This window comes from Vanacampus margaritifer, chromosome 11 (genome assembly GCF_051991255.1).
Source record: "Vanacampus margaritifer isolate UIUO_Vmar chromosome 11, RoL_Vmar_1.0, whole genome shotgun sequence".
NCBI lineage: Eukaryota > Metazoa > Chordata > Actinopteri > Syngnathiformes > Syngnathidae > Vanacampus > Vanacampus margaritifer.
Window position 1 is genome coordinate 17645047 of NC_135442.1, and position 26721 is coordinate 17671767.

At 40.7% G+C, this 26721-nt stretch overlaps 1 protein-coding gene across 5 annotated transcripts; it reads left to right on the top strand.

The window, feature by feature from the left end:
• Positions 1-1598: 1598 nt before the first annotated feature.
• Positions 1599-25318, top strand: ddx3xa (DEAD-box helicase 3 X-linked a). Of its 5 annotated transcripts, XM_077580531.1 has the most exons (20): positions 1599-1915; positions 2583-2634; positions 2856-2903; positions 3339-3398; positions 12300-12407; positions 12934-13069; positions 13720-13824; positions 13914-14013; positions 14076-14211; positions 14296-14393; positions 14475-14573; positions 14689-14849; positions 14945-15089; positions 16868-17012; positions 17208-17258; positions 18613-18794; positions 18867-18984; positions 19927-20080; positions 22010-22134; positions 22354-25318. In XM_077580531.1, exons 1-20 carry the CDS (start codon positions 1871-1873, stop codon positions 22437-22439), a joined length of 2154 nt encoding a protein of 717 aa, XP_077436657.1. In that variant the 5' UTR covers positions 1599-1870; the 3' UTR covers positions 22440-25318. The 5 variants fall into 5 exon arrangements, with proteins under 5 accessions (XP_077436657.1, XP_077436658.1, XP_077436659.1 ...); XM_077580532.1 differs by lacking the exon at positions 17208-17258; XM_077580533.1 differs by lacking the exon at positions 3339-3398.
• Positions 25319-26721: the final 1403 nt, after the last annotated feature.

The following is a 26721-nucleotide window of genomic DNA, read 5'->3' on the forward strand; positions in this document are numbered from 1 at the left end:
CCTCGGAACAGCTTTGGTAGACAGCTAAATTATGACATCTAGAACAATTTCTACTTCATTGGCGCACGATATTATTAAACAATTGGAGGGTACTTGTTGGGATACATTGTGGTGGTCTGCGACCATTTATTTATTTCTATTCTTAATTTTTAGCAACTCTGTAATAAAACATCTAATGGTGGGCCATACATTTGGTACCTAGCTCTCGAGTGGGGATTTACTTCACAATTGTAGAAACCAAACCATTAATAATATGCAAAAATGCTATATAACAGCCAGCATGGAGCTGTGCCATATACAGTATATATAATCTGGAACAGTTCTGATTTAATATTTATCTAATAACATGATAAAACTGTAAATAAATAAATAAAAATCTAAATATATATATATTTTTAAAACAATCCCCAATTCCAGTTGGACATGTTTAAAATGTAAATAAAAATAGAATGCAATGATTTGCAAGTCATTTTCAAACCTGTATTCAATTGAATACACTACAAAGACAATATATTTGATGTTCAAACTGATAAACCTGATTATTTTTGTAAATATACATTTATTTTGAATTTGATGTCTACAATATGTTCCAAAAAAAAGGGGGCAGGTGTATGTTTACCACAGTATTACATCATTTTTCCTCACACACACACACACACACACACACACTCAATAAACATTTGGAAACTGGGGACACTAACTGTTGAAGCGTTGTAGATTAAAATTCCAGGGTCCTGTTGTATTTTACGCTCCATAATGTGCTACACATTGTCAATGGGAGACAGGTCTGGACTGCTGGCAAGCCAGTCTCACACTCTTTTACTGTGAAGCCACACTGATGTATCACATGCTGGATGCGGCTCGGCTTAATCTTGCTGAAATAAGCAGGAATGTTCCTGAAAAACATGATGTTGAGGGGATGGCAATACATAAACTGCATGTACCTTTTCAGCATTAATGGTGCCTGTCTTCACAAATGTGCAAGGTACCCATGCCACGGGCCCTATCACTAAAATAGTTTGGCCCCTATATAGTGCACTACATACTGTAGGGAATAGTGCAGACATTCAGAGACAGCCATGATGAGGAGCTACATCCATTGTCTGAGCTTGTTGTGGATTTAGGGAAAATTATGTTAAACAAGATAATAGCATATTTATTCAGTTAAATCTTGGGAAAAAAATAACTTTGGGGTAGATTGTATTTGTATTGTATATACTGTATATGTTGAAGTGAAAACTGTTTACACATTGTTGGTAAGTGCGGCAATAAAAATGCAAATGGCGCTGTATTATTGTGATTAATAATTATATGTAACAGTATGAATAAAAAGTAATTGTGATTATCACTTTGGTCATAATTATGCAATCCTTGTTTGTCATTTAATTTTTTTGCTGCATAAGCATAGTTTATGGATTGTGAAATGGTTTACATCTTGTAATAAATTTCCATGACACACAAACGCCGATCCTATTACGGTATTCATTTTGGTGAAATTACACAACACTGCACTTCCACCGATGAGATGTAAGGAAAATCTCGCGATATTTCATGGCCCTATCTACAGTCGATACTGGTGATATCTCGCGTTACCTGAACATAGCGTCTCATTCCAGCACGGTCAACCCCGCCGGCAGCAGCAACAGCGGCCGCTTCTTTTCGAAACTTAAGTTTAGAATTAACATAAGTGTCGGCGTTTTATTTATTTTTAAGTGAACGTCTTTTTGTTGTCTTGTCAACTCTTTAAACAAACTCCGGTCTATTTTTTTCTAAACAGACAAGGAAACAAAGTTGCAGTGTAGCCCGGTCGCGCTAACAAAGAAAAAAAATCCTTTCTCCTCAGAAAATAATCCCCTACTCCTCTCTAGTTATGAGTCATGTGGTCGTTGATAATCCACACGGTCTAGATCAGCAGGTAAATCTGTTTTTCTGTTGTCTACTTCCGACTTTTTGTGTTAAAATGTCGCGGTTTGCCGTCAAGCGCGTCTGATGTCGAGCCTCGTTGCTAGCTCGGGCTAAAGCTAACATGGCCACTAGCAAAATGGAGGCGACGATTTTGCTGGTTAAGGAAGGTTGTGATGGCGAAGGCCGCGTAAAAACCCGTCGACGCCAATTTCCCCCCTAACCACTAGTTTTTAACCGACTAGGTTGGCTTTTAACCCAGCATCCGCACGCTGTCAAATGTCCATCTGCTATTCACGGTCATTTAAAATCATTTACCGGCCGGTATAGCAGGTTAGCTAACATTGGGCCTTGTCAACCTGAAACGTGGCGCAGGAGGAAAAAAAAAAAAAGACTTGGCTGCGGTTTCACGAGGCACATACACCACACCAGACACAACATTTACAACATTTACGCTTGGCGCCTTAATAGTTTCGCCAGTATATTGACTCCCAAGTACGTGTCACATTTTTTTTGTTAGTGCGTGGCGTTTCCTGCTATCGACGGACCTCGGCTGATGAGTCGCATCGTAAAATTAAACAATTGTACTTTTTGTCTTGCATGCCATCCAATTTTTTTTTTAGCAGGCAGTTTGTACATATTGTTAATTAATTAAAATTCCCCTCGTTTCGTCTTTATAGCTTGCTGCCCTAGACTTGAACTCTGTTGAGGGACAAGGCGGAGGAACTGGCAGTAAGTATTTGCTTGACCTTAAGGTTTTGTCTGTCTTTTAATTAAGTACGCCTGATCAGCGTCACTGATCCCTTTATGATTGAATATGTAGATCTGTCTGTACTTGATTCATTTGTATAGTTTAGTGGCATGGTGTCCCTTTTCTGTGAAGTGCATTTCAAGTTTTTATAGCTGTAGCTACTGTTTAAATTCTGAAATATGCTCTTTTACTCTTTCTCCAGGACGTTACATTCCACCTCATTTGAGGAACAAAGAGGGTCCCAAAAATGGTGAGTTTTAAATGTAGCCTTCAGACATCATCACTACCCCATTTGTTTTCCTTTGTTACATGTTCCCGAGATTGCGGTAAACTAAAGTAAAACAGTGATGTTTATAGCTACTTGATTTCCAAACATTTGGTTATACTGTAACATCTTCATTGATATTTTTGCAATAGTTTGGCTAGTGAATCACAAAATGTAATTTGCATCAAATTTTCACCTTATACTGCCTACATTAAATAATGTTGGGGCCATACATGCTCATTTGCACAAAAGTGTTAGGGTCAGGGTTTTAATGACATGTAGTAACATTTGTATTATGCCTTGCACTTTTAGCTCATATCACTTGACACTTGACTATAACTTTGAAATCTTCTTGTATAACTCGCTTGATGATTTTTTTTTCGTGTTTTTTTTCCTTTCTACTGTGCTCTTATTCCACAGCAGGAAATGCGTATTCCGCTGCTAGACAGTGCGGTTATTCTGTGGCACCAGTAAATCTCTGTAAGTCCCTTCTCTCTGCTTTTGCTGAGGGCAAATCTGCATTTCCACATGCATGAAGTAGCCGTAGCAAAGCCAGTGTGAAGGGGTGGGACAAGGTTAGATTAAGATAGGTGGAATTTATTTTAACCATGGGTTCAAATCATGAACTGTGCTGCTGGGATGCTTGTGGGCATATATCTATATATTTATATTGGGTGCGTAATATTGCATTCATGTAATACAGTGTGCTCGTTCGTAGTTACATAAAACTCGATTTTGAAAGTATGGCCATTTTACGTCAGTATAGTGGAACCTCCAAAATGAAAAACGATTTGCGATGCTCAAAAAATTTAACAACACAAAGGGACGCAGATAAAACTAAACCACCATAAACCCATAAACATAAGTATAGAATTTAATCACAGTATATTAAACCTTTGAAGTTCCTAGTGTAGGTAGACTGGGCATTACTGTTCATCTTGTTCGAATTGGTTTGGAAAAATGCATTTATAATTTAATCTGGAGAAAAAGTATTCATAATAATTTAGTAGTGACGCATATATTAGCACATTTTAATACTCACAAACAACTTTTCTTGTCACCGACAAATTGTGATCATTTTCAAAGTTGCTTTGCGAGCATAAAAACGGTTTGTGATCGTCTGGTGAACGTCTCTGCAACATTATGCAGTTGTGAACGAAACCTGACGAAATACCAGCACTTGCTTCATGCGCGCATCCGCACAAGCCTGCACTGCTCAGTGAAATACGGTCTTAAAAGCTGCTTGGTTACAGTATGTGTATGAAGTTGATATGTAGTTACATGCACAAATCAGCCAGACACTTTCCTGTGTTAACATTTCTGGTTCTATGGTTGAACACAATTTCCTGCTTCAATCACTGGTACCTCCCTGCAGTGGCCTCACAAAACTGGGAAAAAATACCAAACTCTTTTAGAGCTGATCTTATAGAATGTTGAGTGTTTCCCACAGATTTGAAATCTACTTGGGTGGATGAACTCCGGTGGTGTTGATGGGAGGTAGGTTGGATGGGAGGTGGATCTTAGTCCTGTTACTACGTCTCCTCTAGCCTCACGATCTACAAGTGAGTGACGGCGAACTAACGTTACATGCGGTATATCCTGTCGCAACACGTTTTTTCTCTTTAAATATATTTATAAAAAAATTTCTTGGAAACTTTTTAGGTGATGGCCAATTTACTTGGGGTGGCCCGCCCAAGTATTAACATGGTGTGGGAAACACTGTTACCTTAGGGGTATTTCCCCAGAATTTTTGGTTGAACTCCCCAGTTATTGAACTGTACCCTTAAGGCCATTTGTTACTTGCAATGTTTCCCAAGTTCCCCCAAAGCCATGGCAGGCAGAGAGCCAGGGGACCCAAAGAAATAACTCCTCTGTGTCAGGATGGGTTGACGCCGAGATTGGTAACTATTAGTGCTGAGTCGGGGCCTCACCCTCTCATATTGCATGAGTCGGTCACTCCACGTGAGTCTTTTTATAGCTTGCTTCCCTACCTTTGCTCAGGTTACCCAAGACTGACCTCTCAAGAGGTTGCCCTTTACCATGCCTACAGCAGGGGCTGGCGAAACACATTTGGTACACCCTGGCATGCCCTCTTGACTCTCTAGTCAGTTTGTCTTGGCCATTGGAGATAAAACCACAGCAGCATGGTGATGGTGCCTCCTGATAAATTAACGCACTGCATCACTTGTGGCTGTTTTTACTAATACGAGATCTTAAAGCCCTCATACATCATCCTTTACCACAATCAAGACTTGTACATGAATGGATTACTATTGCCACAAATGGTAGCCTTAACTATAACATACTCTGTGCCCTAAATCCTGATCGTGGGTTGACAAAGATTTGGACTGAAAGTTTTTAATTGGATTATGTACTGGATAAACAGTACTTTGAATGCATTTCAGTACATTTTACTTGCTTTGAAAACAAGCATGGGAGAAATCGTCAGATGCAGAGAAAAAAATCTGGAATTCTTTGCAAACTGGTTCCTGCCATGCAGTCTGTAGACATTTGACAATGAGTGTCAAAGGGAAAGTCTCAAAATGTTGTCCTCATCTTCCGTTATAGTGTAAAGTGTTTTGTTACAGCTGCAGCCTTACATAAAGTTGACTTGTATCATTTGGGCCTCCTTGGCCAGGAGTTCTGTACATACCTTTACAAAACTATGTCCTGACTGTAAGGTATATATCAATTTACATGTCACATAGGAACATTTGGAAAACAAGTGCTGTACTTCAAATACCAAGTGACATCATTATTGTTGACATCTTCTAGTTAAAATTTGTTTGCACTACATATTTAATTGCATTGCTTATGTTGTACTGAGCAGACAGATCATTTTCTCTCTCACATGGTCACTTTCTGGTTTTGTGCTTGTGTCACTTTATTTTCTATCATCAATTTTATGCCAAAAACAAAGCCAAATAAATAATTATGTGATAGTATCATAATACTATAGAATTATAATTATTATAATAACAAATGTGTTAGTATTTTTTAATGTGGTCATCAATCTGACTTGACAGGGGAGGTTCCACTGTATACAGTTTACTCATATTGGAATGTCTGTTAGGAGCGGGGCGAAAGATAGTTAAACTGGTTGGGTGTTAAAAAAAATGCATGGAATAGACAGATGAATGACAAAATAATGTAATTAAAATGTCTACATTTATCAAACTAATTAGCATAATTCCTTGTGTTCTGTGGAAATTTCCATGTATTTGCATATACTTTTACTATTGAAAAAGCATATGACAGTATTTTAAAGAGTGCATTCAGAATTCAGACCTTTGTTCCAACTACTGACCAGCATCTTATTCTGCTGTAAAGATCAAAGTGACCAAAAGGCTTGCTTATGTAGCAGACAAACACATGCATAACAAATGAATGCAGTCAGCAGAAGCGGCTGGGTGGAAGTCTTTTTGCAATCACTTGACTTGTGTGCTGGTTAAATGATCACAGCTGCTCTTGGTGTCACCACAGTTCCCTAAACCCTTATTTTCATAAGCTTGTTAAGAAACCCTTTAAACAGGCACATTTTAAAGCGTGCACAGCACGCTTTTTTTCCCCTGCCAAATTTCTAAGAGTACATTTAAACATTTCAAAAGTTTCAGTAACATTGAGAGAAGGGGTCAAGCGGTCCCGCACACCCAGTTATTTTAGAAACACACGTACATACCCACACACACACATTTGCTTGCATTTCGTGTAAATGAAAGTTTGCTCTTCTTCACTCTGAAGAAGAGATGTTTGCTGCATCATGATCCAAACCGCTTAGGGGGAAGGGTTGAACGATTTTAGGAAATCATAGCATTGCGATTTGTATTAAATTTTTTTTTAAATCCCCGGGCAGACATTGCGATTTTGATTTAAATTTACTTTCTCTGAGTTTCAGTGCAATATTCACTATGTACAGCAACATTTGCAAACATGACAGAAAATTACATTAACCATCTTTCAGTGCAGCAGCCCCCGGTATGAAATGTGGGTAGCTTGGCTATAAAATAATGCAAAAAGACGATAGCTGTTAGCTGATGCGTGTCTAGCATTAGTGCTTCCTGGCTATTCTTAGCGCTAGTACTGTTGTTTCGTTGGCATGTGTCCCATCGGTTCTTTACTGATGAGGCACATGTGAACCAAACTGCTTGAGTTTGAAAAGCCATTCCACCTTCAGTGTTTGTGGTGTCAGTTCACACGGCGGCAAGTAGGCCAAATCAGCCTGGCAACGAAGCAGTGCGAGTGTATGTTGTAGAGCTATCAATGTCAATCTTTTTAAATGTGATAATCCTATTCTACCTCCCCAACAATAAAAACAAAATTTGGTCAATCCACTAAGGTTGGACGTAAATTAAATTGAGTGTTCATAAGTACTTATAATTTATCTTCTGTACATATGCATTATTTTAAACGCCAACGAATTAGCCTATGCTAAGCGGTTAGTAATCACAATTAGCATTGGTGCATTGACTTATTTACTTATTAGCATTGACTTATCCAACTTTGTCGACTTCCCCCCCCAGCCCCTGTATGTTGATTACTTATGTAAACAAACACACATAAAACTGTCAAATTTTTCCCCTCGTCGAACGATAAGTTGATCAAGACAGACAACCCTATGCGTGATAAGGTTTGTTGTATTAAACTTACTTGGGCATTATTGCACTCTGTTTTAATGCCTTTATTCGATTTCAATGAAAAATGCTCCCACACAGCCAGTATTTTCTATTCCATTTAAGAAAAACGCCACTCGGTGAGATACAGGCTTTCTTTCTAGGTATGTTTCATGGTTAGATGAGTCCTCGTCCACCATTAGTGATAGGACTACTTTAAGTCTAGCGTATTTGCCTCCGCTGAGGCAAGGATTAGGCTACCCCTTTCACAACCCTATTCTTGCTCATATAGACACATTCGGAATACCTCGATTGAACGGCACATTTTTTCCGCTGTGTGCATGCTCTCTTTTCTTCTTCTTCGTCTTCTTTTCTTTTTATTTTGATTGGTAAGGAATCTTAGTCTTTGTAGTAACGATTTGCATGCACAGCTCTGTCCCGCTCGCTAAAGGAGCTTGCTTGAATACATTGGTTTCTCTGCGACGTTTTCACTTCTAAATTTTTTTTGTAGGGATGCACAATAATATCGGCTGATAATTATCGCCAACTATCGACCATTTTGACGTCCGACAGATAAACCAGATCATTAAGAAATCCGCCGATAATAGACATGCCATGTTGGTCCATCTGTTGTTGCTAAACTCCTTAACCCCTCTCCTATTTGTGACGTCATAATATGCGCAACCTCGCAACCAGAAGATGCGGCATGGCAGTCGCCAGTGTGAGCTTTCTTTACTGTCCTGTTATGGAAAATAACTGTGTAAGACATATTAACATAAGTTATACTGTATTGTGGACATCTTTTTTTTTTTTTTTGAATGGGCGTTTCACTTCTTGTATATGAAGCAATATCGAAGTGACCTTGACCGATAAGCCTGCTTAGAACAGACTGCTTGCTTTCCTGTCTAGCTGACCCTCCCTTTCTCCTCCCAAAACGTGAGTCCAGGGTTTTTCCTGGCTCAAAATGAGGAAGAGGTGGTATCATCCTGACTATGATGGGTGACTACCGATACCAGGTATCAGTATCGGTGCCAAGACCAGTCTTATTTTAAGGTATCGGTACTTGCGGCGGTGACCGATACCATTATGGGCCGCCCTCATGCAGCCACTTAACGACCAGGGACTAGAAATGAAAAATTATATGAATACATAGTTGCCATTAATTTTTGCCATTTTTTTTAAACTACTATCATTAACTCTTTCACTGCCAGACGTTTTCAGAAACGGGTTGTCCCCACTGCCAGCCGATTTAAGCATTTTGAGTGATCTTTCAAGGTCCACAGAAAATGTTGTTTGGACTATGGAAACACACATACTACCAAATGAAAGATTGGACTCTCAGCTTTCATCAGAAAAAAAAGTTTGTTTCTACCTTATTCCGTTCTTCAGTAATCAACAATAGAAAATGGTTACTTTCACCGAAATTCTCTCTTTTGAAACAAAAAACGGAGAAAAAGAGCTTTTTGTGAAACGATGTTATTTCATGCACTCTAGTGAATTGTACACTTCTTTTTGTCCATGAATGATGCCACAAACACCTAAATAGTGCTTTACTTCTGTAAAACGCTTTCACCAACAATGAAAAAGTGTTTTTTGATTGCAAAATAAGTTTATTTCCATTCAACAGTGTAACAATTTGTCAAAACAATTTCGCAAACTATTTACAAATGTGTGCAACTGTGGTACTACTTACAATTATGTGGATGTTTCAAATACAGTTTTTCCTTTTGTAACGCTCTCCTGCGTGCAAGGAGACGCCAGGACTCGCACAACAGCTTACTTTCACTTTCACATTGGTCCGTTTTGCGTGCAAACGTTACACTTTCTTGACGGCCTTTTTTTCCGGGGAATAAAAAGCAAGTAGCAGACTGTACACACTTCCTCCGATGAATATGCATTGGACTCGGGGCACTCTCCGTCGTCCGATCGAACGTCCGCCTGTGCGTGCTCGGTTGCGCTCCGCGTTACGACACCGTCATAGCCGCCGCGTCAGCGGTTCCAATTCCGCCGTCAAGCTCGGATTCACCTTCATCATCATCGAGGATGATCATCGTCGTCATCAATGTACTATTTTAGCGTTGGTCGATGCCTTTCGTCTTGTAAGTGTAGAGCTGCTTGCAAACGCTCGCCATTGCCCGTTCCCTCCTCCATCTAGCTCCATCTAACGTCTTCTACTGCCGCGTCAATGCTTCCCAACCACGGAGTCACCACCCTCATCTTCATCATCGATGATGATCATCGTCGTCAACAATGTGCTCTTTCAGCGATGCTTTTGGTCTTTGAAAAAAAAACGTCTCGGCGTGAGCTCCTCGCGACCGGCCGCCATTTTTCCTTTGTCTTCCATTCTCATCTCCTGCTCGACGCTCTAGCTCCGCCTCTACTGACGCCCACCCGATTTTGTCAAGAGTCATCGCTGCCCTCTAGGGGCCAAAAATAGTCATTAGGCACAACAGACAGACTGGAAACTTTCACCAGACATGCGGAAGGGTTTCCTCTACCCGTTTCAAAAAAAAAAAAAAAAAATCATTGGATGACGTCTTTTGACGTCATTGGCAGTGAAGCGTAGGTTTTTACTTGATGTCTTTAAACGTCAGTGGCAGTGAAAGAGTTAAAAAAATCATCCACTAGTATATATAAAATTGTAAATACAGTTCAGCGATGTTGTGAAACAGTTATGTTAATTGTATATACTGTGTTTTTATGAGTTTGGCAATGGCTGGAGCACGCCGCCTCTCAACTAGAAAATGGGCGTGTGCAACGGTTGCTCCATGATCTGTTTCTTCTTTGGTACATTAAAGTTTGAAGAAAAAAGAAAGCTGTTTCTTCTTCGATTGTCTTTCTGGTGAACTGCTGTTGATATAGCGTGGGCGTGTGTAACGGTTGCTCCATGATCGGTTTCTTCTTTGGTACATTAAAGTTTAGAGAAAAAAGAAAGCTGTTTCTTCTTCGATTGTTGCTTCAGGTCTTTCTGGTGAACTGCTGTTGATATAGTGCCTATATGGATATATGGCGCAACACTGCAACTGCAGTTAAAATGCGTTTCTGCTGAGCTCAACACAGCCTAAGAGCTGCGTTGAGTGATATCAGGGGCTCAGGCTGGAGGTGGCAAGCAAATTTAGGTGGAGGCGGCCGCTGAATTTTGAACAAAGGAAAAACTCTGGTGACTGTTTTGACAAACTCAAAATTAGTTACTGGTTGTCTTTGAAGCAGAGATATCAATAAAATTCAGCTTTATGGTGCTTCACACAATGTTTCAATGTATTTGTACATGTTAGACTTGTACATAGTAGGGCTCGGAAGTATATTTGTATTTAAGTTAATTTTGCAAACAATTATCGATCGGCTTACTTATCGGTTATCAACCTCAGCACTAAATTATTGGTTTATCGTATTGGTTGAAAATAGCATTATTCTGCATCCCTAATTTTTTGTCTCTACGATGGAAATGCCACAGTTTGTATAAAAGTCTGTGCTTCTGGCGTGTAACCCACCGGAAATACTCAAGCCAGTTTAAACAAACATGACGAGGCAGCAAAGAACCACACTTCTGGAGCAAGGAGAAAACTGACTACTTTATTTAGCGTGGTGAGTGACATGTATAAATGTCTTGTATTGAACGTGGAAGCGGAAATTACGTCTATTTACGTAATGAGGGTATTCCAAATACAAATGACTATGTAAACGGGAGTAACTTTGTCCATCACGCATGTAAACAAGTTACCTCGACTATTTCAGAAACGGGAATACTGACCGTAACCCAAATATTGACTGCATGTAAACGTAGTCTGTGTGATGCGGAGAGTGTGACACTTCTTTTTTTAATTTTAACAATTTCCTAGCTGATTTGTTGATGTGACCAGTCCACGAGTAGAACGATTGATTTAGATTCGGAAAAAAAGATTTAAAAAAAAAGGGTGTTTGCTTTGCATTGAGTGAGCATACATAGTCCCCTCCAAATAAATGGAATGGCAAGGTCAATTCCATTGTTTTTATTGTATACTGAAGACATTTTGGCCATTCCAATACTTTTTGAGGGAACTGTATGTTTGGGCTGTTTGCACTGCTCTAAGCATAAAAAATGATCATGTGCATTTTTTCCCCCACTTGGTATCAGTCTGATAAAGTCCTCACTTCACATTCTAGCATTTCTAAGGGTTGGAACATTTGGTTATTTGTTAAATCATGTCACGCTTACATGGGCTGAGTTTTTTTTTTAGCCAGAAAGTTTATTGTAATTATTTGTGTAGCCTTCGAAGATGTCCATTGATTAATTCCAAATCTTAAGGTTGTCGGTGGTATATGGTTTTGTTTCAACAGTCTGAATTTTCATTACTCTGATCATGAATGGAAATTTCTTATGTGATGGACAAGCCATTTGAGCCCAGAGGACTACACAAATTTTGCAAAATTGTGGATACAGAAGTAGTAAAGTAAGATAGGGAACATTTTGTCTCTGTCCATTCTTTTCACATCTGTTTATATAAAACCGACAAAGGATGGCAGTGGGGAGTATATTAGTGTTTACTGTCAGAATGGTGTCAGAAACACACCAGATTTAAACTTTCTTTATTGCTGCGTCTCTAGACAATGCTTTATTTCCTGCTTATATTGAACTTTCTTCTGTGAATTCTGCCAGTTTATAGGTAGTTGCTGGTATCCTTCTGTCTTTCAATATAAATAGGCTGAATGCTGGAGTTCTTTGCAAATTAAAAGTAATATGCAACATACTACTAAGTTCATCGCAAGACTGATAAAGTCTCCCCCCCACAAGATTCATCTGGATGGGATGGTGGCCGCAGCAACGGATTTGTGAACGGCTACCATGACAACCGCACAAATGGGGGATTTGGAGGGCGTGGGCCCCCTCGTCAGGATAGAGGTGGGTGTGGTTACTTTTAAACGGCCATTGCTAAATGCAGGTGGGGAAACTCTAAATTGCCCTAGAAAATGTCTTACTATAGGTCAGATGCGTATGGATGAGTGTTAACAGTGCAGAATATCGCATACATATCCGATTTATATCCATAGGAAAAAATCCCAGATCCGATTAAAAATAAAAATATCGGAATGGTACGGTTTACACTACATGCGGAAAAGAATCTGATACATGTTTCATATGGGCAGAAAGTCTGACAAGTGTTGAGTGTGTGAGGAGCGTGTAATGGCTTAAAAGGTATAAATTCCCTCCCCCACCCCAGAAGTCAACCTCTATTTGACGTTAATTTACATATTGCAGCGGATCCTGGCGCATATCGCCGGCGAAAGTGGCGGAACGCTGTAATACCAATTAGTAGTTAGAGTAAAATTTAAACCAAAGCTATTCTGGGATGTCACCTGCTTGAAAGCAGATTTTCAGGAAATTGCTGGGTGTGTTTGGTGATGGAGTCATTTCTGCTCCCTTCTAGGATTTGGTGGTTACGAGAACAAAGATGGCAACTGGGGTGGACAGTCCAGAGACAACACCTACAACAGCTTTGGAGGACGTAACGACAGGTCAAAGTCTGCCTTCTTTAACGACCGTGGAGCAGGCTCAAGGGGAAGGTGAGACTTCTAGTTTTTGACAAGGGTTAAACAAGTAAATGCGTTTGCAATGTTATCGTGATTTGATAAGATGGAAAAGCCTCAATTTAAATGGCCATTGAAATGCACAGCAGAGGTGGAGAGCAGTCAGTCGTCATCACTGTAACTAAAGCCTGGAGCTTTTTTTAATGCATTTTTAAATATTTTTTTCCATAATGGAGCTGAACTGTTTGTTGTAATAAATTGCTTATTGGGAAAAATAAAATGAAAACGACCTTGAAAAAAAATAATCACACATGACATTGTAATCACAATGGGGGGGGGGACGCAATTACATTATTTTCCATAATCGCTCAGTCCTATTTTTGACTGGCCATTGGGCTTGTATAAGGTATTATCTATAGTGACGTATTTGATCTGGCCCTATGCAATTTGAAAATAGAATAAAACCTCAAATAAACCTAATTTAATGCACTAATACATCAGATTTTTTTAAGCATATATTAGATTTTTCTAAATGAAGGTTTTAATTGTCCATAAAGATGACAAGTAATCCTTAAATCAGCTCTTTTAAAGGCCTAAATGCCACAGTTAAACAACCTTGCTGTATTTTCTTTGTATTTGAGTAAACAGTTGTCTGAGCGCAGCATTTAAGTGTTCTGTGTCTCCAGGTACGAACGCGGTGGCTTTTCTGGTGGAGGAAACAGCCGTTGGGCGGAGGAATCCAGAGACGAGGATTGGTCCAAACCTACTGCTCCAAATGAGCGTCTTGAACAGTAAGCCACACATGAATTTGCGTGTCAAACAACCTGCGGTCAGATTGGGTCTGTGCTCATTTTAAATATGTACTAATCTCATTTTCTAGTGAGCTCTTCTCTGGCAGCAACACAGGGATTAACTTTGAGAAGTATGATGATATTCCCGTGGAGGCCACTGGAAGCAACTGCCCACCCCACATTGATAGCGTGAGTTTGTCGTCAACACTCCAGTCAATCAAGTTTTCACTCAACTGATTCAATTCTTGTAGTTCCATGACGTGGACATGGGGGAGATCATCATGGGCAACATCAATCTGAGTCGCTACACGCGTCCCACTCCTGTCCAGAAGCATGCCATTCCCATTATCAAGTCCAAGAGAGACCTTATGGCCTGTGCCCAGACTGGTAAGATTTGTTCAACTCATACAGGCAGAGATGACTGCATTAATCAACCCAGTTTTTGATATATTTTTTGTGGGTTTATTTTAGGATCTGGAAAGACTGCTGCTTTCCTGCTGCCCGTGTTGAGTCAGATCTACACAGAGGGGCCAGGAGATGCTCTGCAGGCCGCCAAGAGTAGTGGACAGGTAAGTCCTGTAGAAAACTGATCTTTGTTTCTAACTTTGAATGATGTATTCAATCTAATGAGGCATGTATAAACACAATAGGAGAATGGAAGATACGGGCGTCGTAAGCAGTACCCAATCTCGCTCGTCCTTGCTCCTACCAGAGAGCTGGCACTGCAGATCTATGATGAGGCCAGAAAGGTGAGCTCATAAGCATGGCACCGTCTGCTGCCATCATAAAACAATGCAATACCTTGTGCAGCTGTAAGTAATTTCAATCATAATAATGAGAATGTGTTTCCGGGTCCTGCTCCAGTTTGCCTATCGCTCACGCGTGCGCCCTTGCGTGGTATACGGTGGTGCCGACATTGGCCAGCAGATCAGGGAGTTGGAGAGAGGCTGCCACTTGCTGGTTGCCACTCCGGGCCGCCTGGTAGACATGATGGAGAGGGGCAAGATCGGTCTTGACTACTGCAAGTCAGTATAACACCATAGTGCACTTTGAACTGGGAAGAGTCCTGGGATGTGTGTTTAAAAGCAAGATGTTTTTTAAATTATTATTAAATGTGTAGCTACTTGGTGCTGGATGAAGCTGACCGCATGTTGGACATGGGCTTTGAGCCACAGATAAGACGCATTGTGGAGCAAGACACCATGCCACCTAAAGGCATTCGTCAGACCATGATGTTTAGCGCTACCTTCCCCAAGGAGATCCAGGTCTGTATAAAGACACTACCTCATAGGGCTGGGTGATTATGGAAAAAATACTGTAATTATGGGACTGCTGAGCGTAGCAAGCAAGCAGCACATATTACTATCCTACAAAAATGGGTTTATTGCGGTTATTATATCATCTTCCACCGATTTTTTTTTTTTTTTTTCCGCTTAAATGCGGCCCGTACCGTAGATCGCACCGGGACAAATGAGGTATCAAACGATGCGGCTCGATCTGACTCGGTGCGGCATTACTTTTCTAGGAATTCCGAGTTACCATGGCGACGCAATTCCCCAAAAACTCCCAAAAAACTCCCATGGGAAATGAATGGAGAAAGGGGGAACAAATTACAGATCAAGCACCTTTTTCCAAGACGCGCTGCGCACGCATACGTTATCCGACCGATACGAATTTTAGCTCATTTTGTAGGAATTTTTCCCATCTTTAGCTCAGTGTCAAAATCTTTTTTAAGGAATGTAAGCTCTCCCCTCTGTGCGGGTTCAAAGACATTGAGCAAACAGCAGACAAATAGCCTTCTCCCATTGTTGTGTATTGCAAGTGCCAGAGTGGAGCAATTAACTTTAGAGTGGCGGGAACAAATAAATGTACTTCCAAAAGTTTCACTTCAACTCGTCACCATGGCCACAATCTTTGCTCACTAGACATCAAATTCTCACATTTTGTAGTCACGAGTGTCTTCTTTTTATTTGGCTAAGGTGTCATTTAGTACGTTTATTTTCACTTTATGCGAGGACAAGTCGGACGAACACGCCTATCTCTTCCATGTTAAATTCAGGCGCCTTTCGCTCTTCATTTCTGATAAATCATACGTTTTCAACCTGCTCTCATTTGGTCATTTTTCATCCGATTAAAAAAATGAGAACATGCTCAACCCTTGCCGTTCTAACGAGCCATTTCTTGAATCTGTATCTCGAACCATTAAGTCGTGAGAGGCTTTTGTTCAAGGGTTGCGTCTCTCATACAATCTCAATGGAATGTGGGGCGCGTGACGGCTCCAAGTCTAAAATGTGTGTGCGCTCTTAAAGTGACAGTGAGATATTTTTAGTTTCTGTTGATTATGGTTAACTTCCACATTTCTTGACCGATTTTTGTCGTTTAAATTTTAAACTCTTCAGCTCATTTACATTTTTTTAAATACATTTTCAGGGACAGTGAGATACTTTTAGTTGATGTTGATTATGGTTAACTTCCACATTTCTTGAGCGATTCCAGTGGTTTAAATTTTAAACTGTTCAGCTCATTTTCAAGAGTCAGCAGTCCCATTCAAAATTTCCGCGGGAATTTTTCTAGTTAATATTCATATAAAAATCGGTAATAGTGTGAAGTCACAGCTTCAAAATCTATTGTAACATATTTATTGCATCATCATTGTTATGGTGGACACAGTTGCAGCTATGATTAAAAATGAGATTTCACCGTGCCATGGTCTCTCGCTGGTTGCCATCGTCACATAATATAAATGCTCTTAAAACTTTAACTGAAGTGTCAATAAACATCCTAAATCATGCACAAAGAAGGCAGAAAAATAATTGCGTCACACGCTTGCTGCAAACTACCTGGGTGCATTTAAGAGGCTTTCACAGTGAAGGAACTTGCATACACACCGTGCCGTTTGGCACAGTCGTTTTTCTTGGTTTCTAAGTTTTTTTATGATTGTAAGAAGACAATATTGAAATCACAATAACATTTTAATTGCCCAGCCCTGTTACCTCAAACAATACACAAGTCCTGATGACGCCTGGGGCTTTCTTTTGTTTAGATCCTGGCACGCGATTTCCTTGATGACTACATTTTCCTGGCGGTCGGCCGCGTTGGGTCTACCTCGGAAAATATTACCCAGAAGGTGGTCTGGGTGGAGGATACTGACAAGAGGTCCTTCCTCTTGGACCTGCTCAATGCCACAGGTGTGACGACCCATATGATTTTTTCCCCCCCCTTCTCACGGGTATAACATTTTTAGTTTTCCTTGTGGTGCCCCCATGCCTAGCTAAACAGTTACAGTACGATTTGTTAAGTGTTAAGTAGGAAGTCTGCATAACTTCTGAATGCTGTATACCACTCAGGCTCACACTCTGGCCTGGTTTTGGTTTTTATCTTAGTTATTCCCAATGAGGTTCAGGAAAATGGGATCGATGCCCCAGAAAAGCCAGGTGAGTGTGAATACAAAAAAAAATCATCACATCCCACAGCTCATTACCGCCCCATTTTTTTTCCTATCCCTTTGCTCCCCAACCAGTATGTTGTTTAGTTTTTATTTCCACAGCTTGGATGTGAGCTGTTTAAAATGGTTTTCTGTTCACATGGTCCTGTTAATTAAAATTTGCTCATCTTTGAGGAATGATGAAGTGGAGCTTTGATTTTGGTTCTACCTTCTGGTGCAATTGAAGTTGGCTGTAAATGAGGTGGAAGGACCTTTCCTTCCTATCAATCAAACCCTCTGCCATTGTACTTTGAGTAAGATTTTACCCTGAAAGCCATTGCTGCCCATCTGCAGTATCCCCCCCCCCTTGTCTTTACGCAAATAAATGCAAATTTATCTTAGTCCAACGCAAAGCTACTGCCATATCCCTTTTATCAATTTTAATTTGTCATTTGATTTCCTTTTGTCATCACCTAGAAGAATTAACGTACTTTCCGAACCAAAGGTTGCTACATATTTCTCATCCTCTAAAACTTACGGCTTTAACTGTGATAAAGTTTATATATGAATGACGAGCTTTCACGCCGCCAATAGATACACATAGTCTTCCTACATCTGACGTGATGAAATTCCCAAACACGCTACAGCGGTTCAATGAAACAGTCTACCCCGGATCTTCAGAAGTCAATTTCTTAGTTCGGTGGGAGGCTTGGATGATGTCTTTTTATTTATTTATTTTAAACCAAAACTGTCTGCATGCGATGAGTGAGTATAGTTTACAAGAGCGACTATTGCTGGCGAGTGTATTCTGACAAGTGTGCAGCAGTGTGAGCAAAGCGGCTATTACTAATGGATTTTGAAAGGCTGCAAGACAGCTCAAGCTCATCAGTGAATTTGCCTCGTGGTATAACTGACACCAGCGACAACAAGAAACGGAACATGTTTACCAAGAAGTTTTATGCTGTTGAAGAGGGCTTTAGGTTTAGTACACAAGAGGAGGAAGCTAATGATGGCGATCAGTGACTTTTCTGGGAGACTAGTGGCTACTGTGTAACTAGCAGTATTCAGGCATTGTTTTGGGGGGTAGGGGTTGGAGGGGGTGTTTTCCAGTGTTAAAGGTTTAAAAATAAATCCTTCCGTGTGACTTCTTACTTTGCAAATATCCCTTGTTAAAACGTGGGGACCCGTGGCCAATATATGTACAAATTTGATTTTATGGCTTAACTTTACATGTTGGGGTTTTTAATGAGGTGCGTTTAGTAGTCCGGAAAGTGCGTTTGTTCATTTAACTACTCGAGTTTCCTTTCCCATCAAAAATGCAACGTATATGAGTAAATGTCTTTCGTTTTCCTCCGCCTTTACAGGCAAAGAGTCTCTGACTCTTGTGTTTGTGGAGACCAAGAAAGGCGCAGATGCTTTGGAGGATTTCCTATATCATGAGGGCTATGCCTGTACCAGCATCCACGGTGATCGGTCCCAGAGAGACCGCGAGGAGGCTCTGCACCAGTTTCGCTCAGGGCGCTGCCCAATCCTGGTGGCCACAGCTGTAAGCAATTCACAACAAAATGTAATGAACAATGTGAAGAAGATAACAAAATGGTGATCTTGGTTTTATTAGGTGGCTGCGAGAGGTCTGGACATCTCTAACGTGAAGCACGTCATTAACTTTGACCTGCCCAGTGACATTGAAGAATACGTTCACCGTATTGGCCGTACGGGACGTGTGGGCAACCTTGGTATGAATTTTTTCTATTTATTTTATACACATGTACTGTACTGAGAAATTTTGGAATCTAATCAGAACAAATCTCAGAATATTGTTGTGGTTATTGTCAGATTTTAATATAATGGGACCCCTCGGTATGTTTGAGGATGTACGGTATGTAGCCAGTGTATAGTATGAAGGTGCACTGCTTTGGAGAAGAGTTGATCTCTGTGAGTGGGCATAGGAATAGTTAGCCAGCTAATGAGTTTGGTGTGAAGTAGTTTGGGTGGTGCAGAAATTAACCGGTTTTACGATTTAACCTTGGTTTTTAAACGTCAGGATTATAGAACTGCAGCCATTCAACAACAGTTATTTCTGCTTACGTGCAACGCAAAATGCGCCATGCGGCATAGTTCATAGCTCCATTTAGCGGCGCACAACAACAAAGCGCTCTGCTTTGAACGCCGCCTGGGGAGAATTACGTACCTGATGGCTGGGTAGGTTTCTGAGGCGGGACGCCCCCGCCGGTGCCAACGCGGCCCGGCCTGGGCCAGGTTGAGTGGACGGAGAGGCCGGAATGGAGGTGGTGAGCTCAGACTATAATCGTACACCAAAATCTGAAACCCTTTGCACCCCTAGTTTGAAGCCACAGTAACTATAATTCTTGCTGACATAAAAAGGACCAAATAGTGATAGTAATAGTTGCACTTATTTTCGGTGGAATGAGGTGAGGAGCTTCTGAAAAATGCAAACTCTCCCTTGCTTTTTACGGCAGAGTGCATGCACGATGTAGCAGGTGACTTGCTTAATAATCGCATGACACAACAAATCGCTAATTAAATTAATTGCAAAAAAAATTCAATTACCAATTTGTACAGTATTCGCAGCCTTAGTACACACTAACATCTATTGCTTTATTTGCACACCAATGTTGTATGTTTCCTAACATTTGCATTGGCTTGTTCTCACACAGGTCTGGCCACGTCGTTCTTTAACGACAAAAACAGCAACATAACCAAAGACTTGTTGGACATTTTGGTGGAGGCCAAGCAGGAGGTCCCCTCCTGGCTTGAGAGCCTGGCCTACGAGCACCAGCACAAGAGCAGCAGTCGCGGCCGCTCAAAGGGGTAACTTGCATAGATCTGACTGAAGCAAAATGACAATCTCCAAAAAGATCTTTCACATATTATAATGCCCTGGAATGAGAAGCCCATAAAAAATATATATATATATATATTATATTAAGAATCTCACAATTCAATTTTGATTCTTTAGGTTGCAATTTTATTCAATATAGAGTTGAATGATAGTGAATCAGTAAGTAAAAATACACAAATAGGACAATTTTGATATATTCAACCCTGACATACAAAATATCTTTGGCTCTATTTTGAAAAAAGTGCACGTTCACTCAAAATGTCTTTATTCGCAATGAATTGAGAAGTGATAGTCACATTAGGGTCACTCACTAGCTGGGTTTACATGGAGGTCTTTTTAGTTATTCAGAATGAAATCATTCGGAATGAAGATTTGATCACCTATTTACATGTGGCATGATCCATTCCAATCTGCTCCTCTGTTAATCAGATCAACTCTGCGGCAGCCGTGGGATCACGTGATTTATCAAGATGGAGTTCATTCGTCATGTAGCACAGTAGTTGTGGTAGTTTTAACACTTTTATTGAAGCAGCATCTTCATCAAAACAAGTTCTACCCTCGCAGACAAGCTCTTGGCAAGAAGTCGTCATTTTAATGTACGAAAATTACGTCAATGTGGAGCATGCCGGACGCAGCCTCACCGTTCTGATTAAATCATTTACCTGATACTCGTTAGGATTGACAAAAGGAATATACCACCAAGTGATTCCGAATGAAGTTCCATTCGGTTTCAGCCTTTTCATTCCGATTGAGGTGTTTATATATGGGGCATTTTCATTCAGTTTGGTCGTTAGGATTCATTCCAATCGGAATACATGGTTCCAAGTAAACCCAGCTACTGTGGAAATCCAACCGTCACATGTAAAGCCCTTTTCACACTGCACTCGCTCAGTATGAAAGAGTTGCGCGGCGAAGCGGAATGACCGGTTGCCAGCGTGTCTATATTTGGAAGTGCGGTCATAGCAGCCTGCCAGGAAGAAAAAACTGAGATTTTTCCGCTTGTTAGACCACACCTTGACAAGATGTAGTGTTCATTGTTGCAAAAGAAAGCCCTGACTTGGCTCATTTTGAGGAGGAGGAGACAGCAAGCAGCAGAGAGAAACTAATGGCTTGGCGGAAACTTAGATAATCATGCTGTTTCTTGTTAAGAAGTTTGCCAAAATAACACTAAATCTCACTGCCTGCGCCTCTCCAATTGGACACACCTGTCCGACATCACGTCGCCACCACTCTCAAATAAAACGCTGTCCAAATTTGAGGCGCCTTACCATCGTAGCAGAAATCCTCTTGCCGCTCATAAACACCCCATTCCATTGTCCCTGCCCCTCACCACGTACACCATGAACCTGCTAAATGCAGTGTGAAAAGGACTTCAGAGGCACTCTTTCCCCTGACTATAACACCTCCCAAAATTGCTGTCTTCTAGGGGTGTGAATTGCCTAGTACCTTTCGATTCGTATCACGATTCACAAGTCACGATTCTATTCAATACAGATTAATCCCGATACAAATCTATAAATTGATTATTACGATTTTATTTTATTTTTTTACTCAAATTTAGAAAATACTAATCAGTGAACTTGTACATGTACACTGTAAGATTTTGCATGGAAATGTAATTATAAAATTCAGTCTTATAACAGAGCCACTGCATTTAACAAACAGTTTGCAGTCTGTTTCATGTTTGGACAGCACTGAAACAAAATATTAAGGCTTAATGTTCCATTAATATAACATTCTTCCATTCTTAGTGTGTGAATCCTAACCCTAAGTAAGACCTTTAGTTGAATATTTCCATTAAAAAAATTGTTTAATAATCAATTTGGCCGCATATATTAAAAAGTTGTCTTATTAATCCATTTATCCATCCAATTAACTTTGACATCTCTAATCCATAGTAGGTTCTCTGGTGGTTTTGGTGCTCGAGACTACCGACAGACACCAGGAGGATCTGGAGGTTTTGGTGGCAACCGCGCAGGCCGAAACTCTAGCGGGCACGGAGGGAGCCGTGGCTTTGGTGGAGGTTGGTCATATGCCTTGTTTGTTTTTCTGCTCAGTTCATTATATTAAACCCACAAAATAAGCATTTCATGGTTGCTACTACTACTTAATGTGTGCACAAAATCCTGTTCTTGTTGTAACATTTTCTATTTTTCTTATTCTCTATTGTAACAATTTTTTGTGATGGTCAACAATTTTGCTTCACTAGTTGATTTTAAGTTTTTGTGGCGTCCTCCCCCAGGTGGCTTCGGAGGCAACTTCTATGGCAACGACGGCTATGGTGGAAACTACAGCCACTCAGGAAGTGTGGACTGGTGGGGCAACTAGTCGCCAAAGGAGTAGGTTGCCATGCCACCCTGATGGGAAACCACATGTTTAAAAACAAAAACCGCCAGACCATAACAACTCTCCCTGTGTAGCTTCACTGACACAGTACGTTAGCCCGCCTAGTTCTCGGCCGGGCACTTGTTCAAAACAATCACTTGAGCGCAGCGAGACGCTAAGCGTACGCGCATGTGCACTGCAGAGGTGAGCGCTCCTCCTGAGTGTCAGCATGGACGTTGACATATGCACAGTTATTATTAGAAAAAGCATTTTTGGGGAGAAGAAACTACCCAACCCCCCCAAAAAAATTGGCAAACCAACAACCCAGAGGATCACTTGTGTATTAATGTTCTCTGCCTTTATGAATCGAAACAGGATAAATCTCTGTTCTTAGTTAACCAGTTTGGGAAAATGGCCAAGAGCTCTAATTTTAGAGACTGTTTAGTTTGTTGGCAGGTGTTAGAAAGTTTAAAAATAAATAAAAAGCAAGCTCGTATATAATCAAACCTTGGCAAAAACTGAGGTGTTGTGGCTCTTTGAGTCACAATTCCATTTGAACATCAAATTTTCTACCAAACAGCTGACGGGCCCACTGTGCCGCTCTGAATTATCCGCATTTTAATTTCTTTTTTGCTCACTCTATCCTGAACTGGCTCCTTTTGAGTTTACCGTGAAAGCGATGGTTGTTTTTGGAAATGACCATGTCATCCAGTTCAGTGCCAACAATGGCTGATTAAACGAACTTGTTACGCCACCATTTTGTTTTCCTTCTTATTTCAATTGACTTGCCAGTGTTACGGCAGCTACCATGTTACCGAGCGCTAGCTACAGAAAGTGGGCAGTGTTTTTGTTCACTTTTTTTTTTTTTACTTTGGCATTTACAGTGTACAAAATTGTAGAGAGAAAAACTGAGTCGTTTTTTTGTTTTGCGTTTGCATCTAAACAAAAAAAAAAGCCTGCATAAATTGTAAAAGTGGGCTGCATTAAAGGACCACCGCATCGAGAGGGCAAATATTGCTGCGTCGACCCGATCTCGCAGCGCGACGGTCCGCATGTGCAAGTGTTATGTTTTTTGGTCAAGGTGAAAGGTCACGTGAGTCGCAGGCTTAACAAACATTTTCTCTTTTTCAAGCTGCGTTTGGGGGTGGGGGCACGGTTCGTTACTTTAGAGCAGTGGTTGGCCATCTTACCAGGGCAACTTTTACAAGTAAATTAGTTGTTCAATCAGCTCCTCGGATTTTTCTTAAGCTCAGTGAGGACTCGATAAGAAAAGGGTTCCCAACCCCTGCTTTAAAAGATTACAGTAACTGAAGAATAGCAATTCAACCAGGAAGTGAAGAGGCAGGGCTAAATGGAACATGGCGCAGTTGTCATTGGTGTAACCACTGGATGGGGGAGGGGTTCCTGACCCGCCCATGGGTGGGGTGGGGCTGGGGGGGTCATTTAAAGTACTGTCTGCACGGTCACACATCAGCACGTGTGCCGATGCTCGGATTCTCTCATCAGGTGTGTTGTGCCTTGAAAACGTTTTTTTAAATAAAACTATTAATGCGAATTAAAGCAGATGCACTGATCGCGTTGAGAAGCAGAGGTCGAATGGTGCTACTTGATTTTGCCGCGTCCAGACCCGTGTGTGTGTGTGTGTGTGTGTGTGTGTGTGTGTGTGTGTGTGTGCGCGCGTGCATGTATGCGTGTGCTCATCAAGTTTTATTAACATTCTTTTTATTGCACATCCAGAGTTTTATATAGATGTCTGGCTTATGTGTCCTTAGGCTTCCAAATTCGGCGTGTGGGGAGATTGTTGGGGGAGTTTGAAAATAAAAAACGCAGCTTGTTTACAAAGGGGATGGGTTCTCAACGTTAAAAAACAGGATTTATTTGGGACCAGGGGGGGGATTTAGCAGTCGGTGGGTGGGGAATTTAGCCATTTGCACAGATTTCTAGATTCTACTTTTGCTGCTAGTTTTTGTGTAATTTATTAAGCATTTTTGACAAATATTTATTTTTGTAAGCCTCAAAAGTGATTCTTTGAAAGTTTCAGAAAACTTGACCAAAAGACAGTACAAAATAAAAAAAACACTGGCACTTGAATGTTGAATGGCACCTGTATGCGTGAAATTTCTATATTCCGGCTAATGTGAGCTTTTTAATGTTCAAGAAACGTCGGACTCAGTACCTACTTGATGATAAAATCCACAGCTGTGTTCAGGGCCTCTGCGGGGCCAGTCATCTGATTTATTGAAATTCTCCTGATTGATCTGCAAAACTGCAAAACTGCAAAACTAAATTGCAAATGGAATTGAAGAAAAAAACAAACATGCCAAGGTTTGGAATCAAGCTGTCAAAGAGCAACTCTATTTCCTAAGCGTAGCGTTGAAGTGTTCTGATACTCCTACTGTGTGCATAATAACTCTTGATTTGGTCCGATTCTTTTTCTCCAGTGAATGTCTGGCACATGGCAATCCTAAAAGAAACGAACATGTGGTTTATTGTCATTGTTGTATTTGCATTATATATTACTGCTCTTCAGTTCTCGTGGAGGTGGAACACGTTGAGACCGGAAGCTTCCGGTCGTAGTTCCGCCGTCAATTGTAGAACTGCAGAGCTCTTTAGATGTAGACTTTGCTTTCTGTATTAGCTTCCACGCTAATGCGCAGCTTGGGAAATAACTGCTGCACATTTGTAAGATTTTATCATAATAAATATGTTTGAATGCAAAATTTCTGGAAAGCAAACTCCAGCATGTTTACTGTAGTAGTAAGAGGGAGTGAGCCTGTAGCAATGCCACCCCTTGCCTATGGGGGCAGCAAACTTTCTAAATTGGTATTGATTGAATGGGCTTCGTTTCTTTTGAAGAAATTATATAAAGATTTCATTTGTAATTGCTTCTGTGTCTGTGGTCTTATTTACTCAATTTCACTAAAACTACCAATTTTACAAATTGTCAAGTATTTAAAGCTGCTCAATGCAGGAAATGGTATTTTGAATCGCTACTGCTACATGTGTACTGCACACTTCCTTCACGTACACACCGTACATGATGGCAAATCTGAAAACCAGAGGCTTTTGGGGTTTTAAGCTTATGAGATGTTTAGTCATAAACTGTCAAATAAAAAGGCTGTTTGATTTTCTTTGAGTGTTGCCAACACCAATTCCCCGTAATACGCTTAATTTACGCCCAAGTCCCGTATGGTATATATTGGTGAAGCTACAATGGAGAAGACATGGTGTGGGTGGACTTAAAAGCGGAAGTCCCCCCCAATGTATTTTTTGTCAAGTTCTATGCAGCCCCACTAGTCTAAATATGGTATTCTGGTTGATACGGTGTTAGTGAGTGGGATATGAGTTAAGCATGCCAGTTTGTCAATGTTTCTCAGGTAACAACCAATCACAGCTCAGCTTCAGAAAACAGGTGAGCTCTAATTGATCGTTGCCCGAGCCCTGAGCATCATTGATGTCATCCTTAGCAAGCAAGTGGCAAAATGGCTGGATTTTGCTTTATAACCACAAATATAATCAGAATGTCACATTAAGACTAGTGAGGTCACATATAACATATATAAAGAAATGTTGATGGTTGACTTCCACTTTATATACAGTAGTTGATGTTAACAGTCCAGAAGAGGAGAAGAAATGGATCTAAGCAGTTTAGAACAGAATAAAAAAAGATATATATATTTGATACAAATAAACCAAAGACTTGGTGTTTAAAAATAAAAGGGAAAACTATTGAAGTCAATGAAATGGCATGAACACTGTCCTGCCCTTGTCCCAGTTGTCTTGTTTATTCCCATGGGAAAGCACATGAGCAAAGTGAGGATCAAGGCTTAAATCCCCCTCAGCTGACCTGCATTTGCCTTCGCAATGTTGGACCTGCTGGAGCTTTTTAGGCAGCAGAATCATGCCATGTTAGACAGAGTACATCCACTTCTCTTTACGCCGCCTGCCCCAATTTTGGAAGCTTTTATTGGTGTCACACTGCATAGAGGGGAGTGGAGAGGCTACTGCGCAAATGAGGGACCAATCAGGGTGATCCTCACATATTGGAGCTGGTCTGCTGTATCAACTTTTTGGGCCCATAAAGCAAATAAAATGTGTCTAAGCGAATATATAGCGATAATAACATACATTCATTCACCCATTAATTTTCTTCGACTTATCCCGGGTCAGGTCAAGGGTGCAGCAGCTTTAGCAGAAAAGCCCACATTTCCCTCTCCCCAGCCACTTCGTCCAGCTCTTTCGGGAGAATCCCAAGTTGTCCCCGGGCCAGCTGGGAGTTCGTTCC

Excerpts from the sequence above, each read along its gene's own strand:
- ddx3xa (XM_077580531.1), top strand. The coding sequence starts at position 1,871 with ATGAGTCATGTGGTCGTTGATAATCCACACGGTCTAGATCAGCAG. Across the intron at positions 14,014-14,075 it reads GCCCACCCCACATTGATAGC|TTCCATGACGTGGACATGGG; the intron begins GTGAGTTTGTCG and ends CAATTCTTGTAG. Across the intron at positions 17,259-18,612 it reads CGATGCCCCAGAAAAGCCAG|GCAAAGAGTCTCTGACTCTT; the intron begins GTGAGTGTGAAT and ends CCGCCTTTACAG.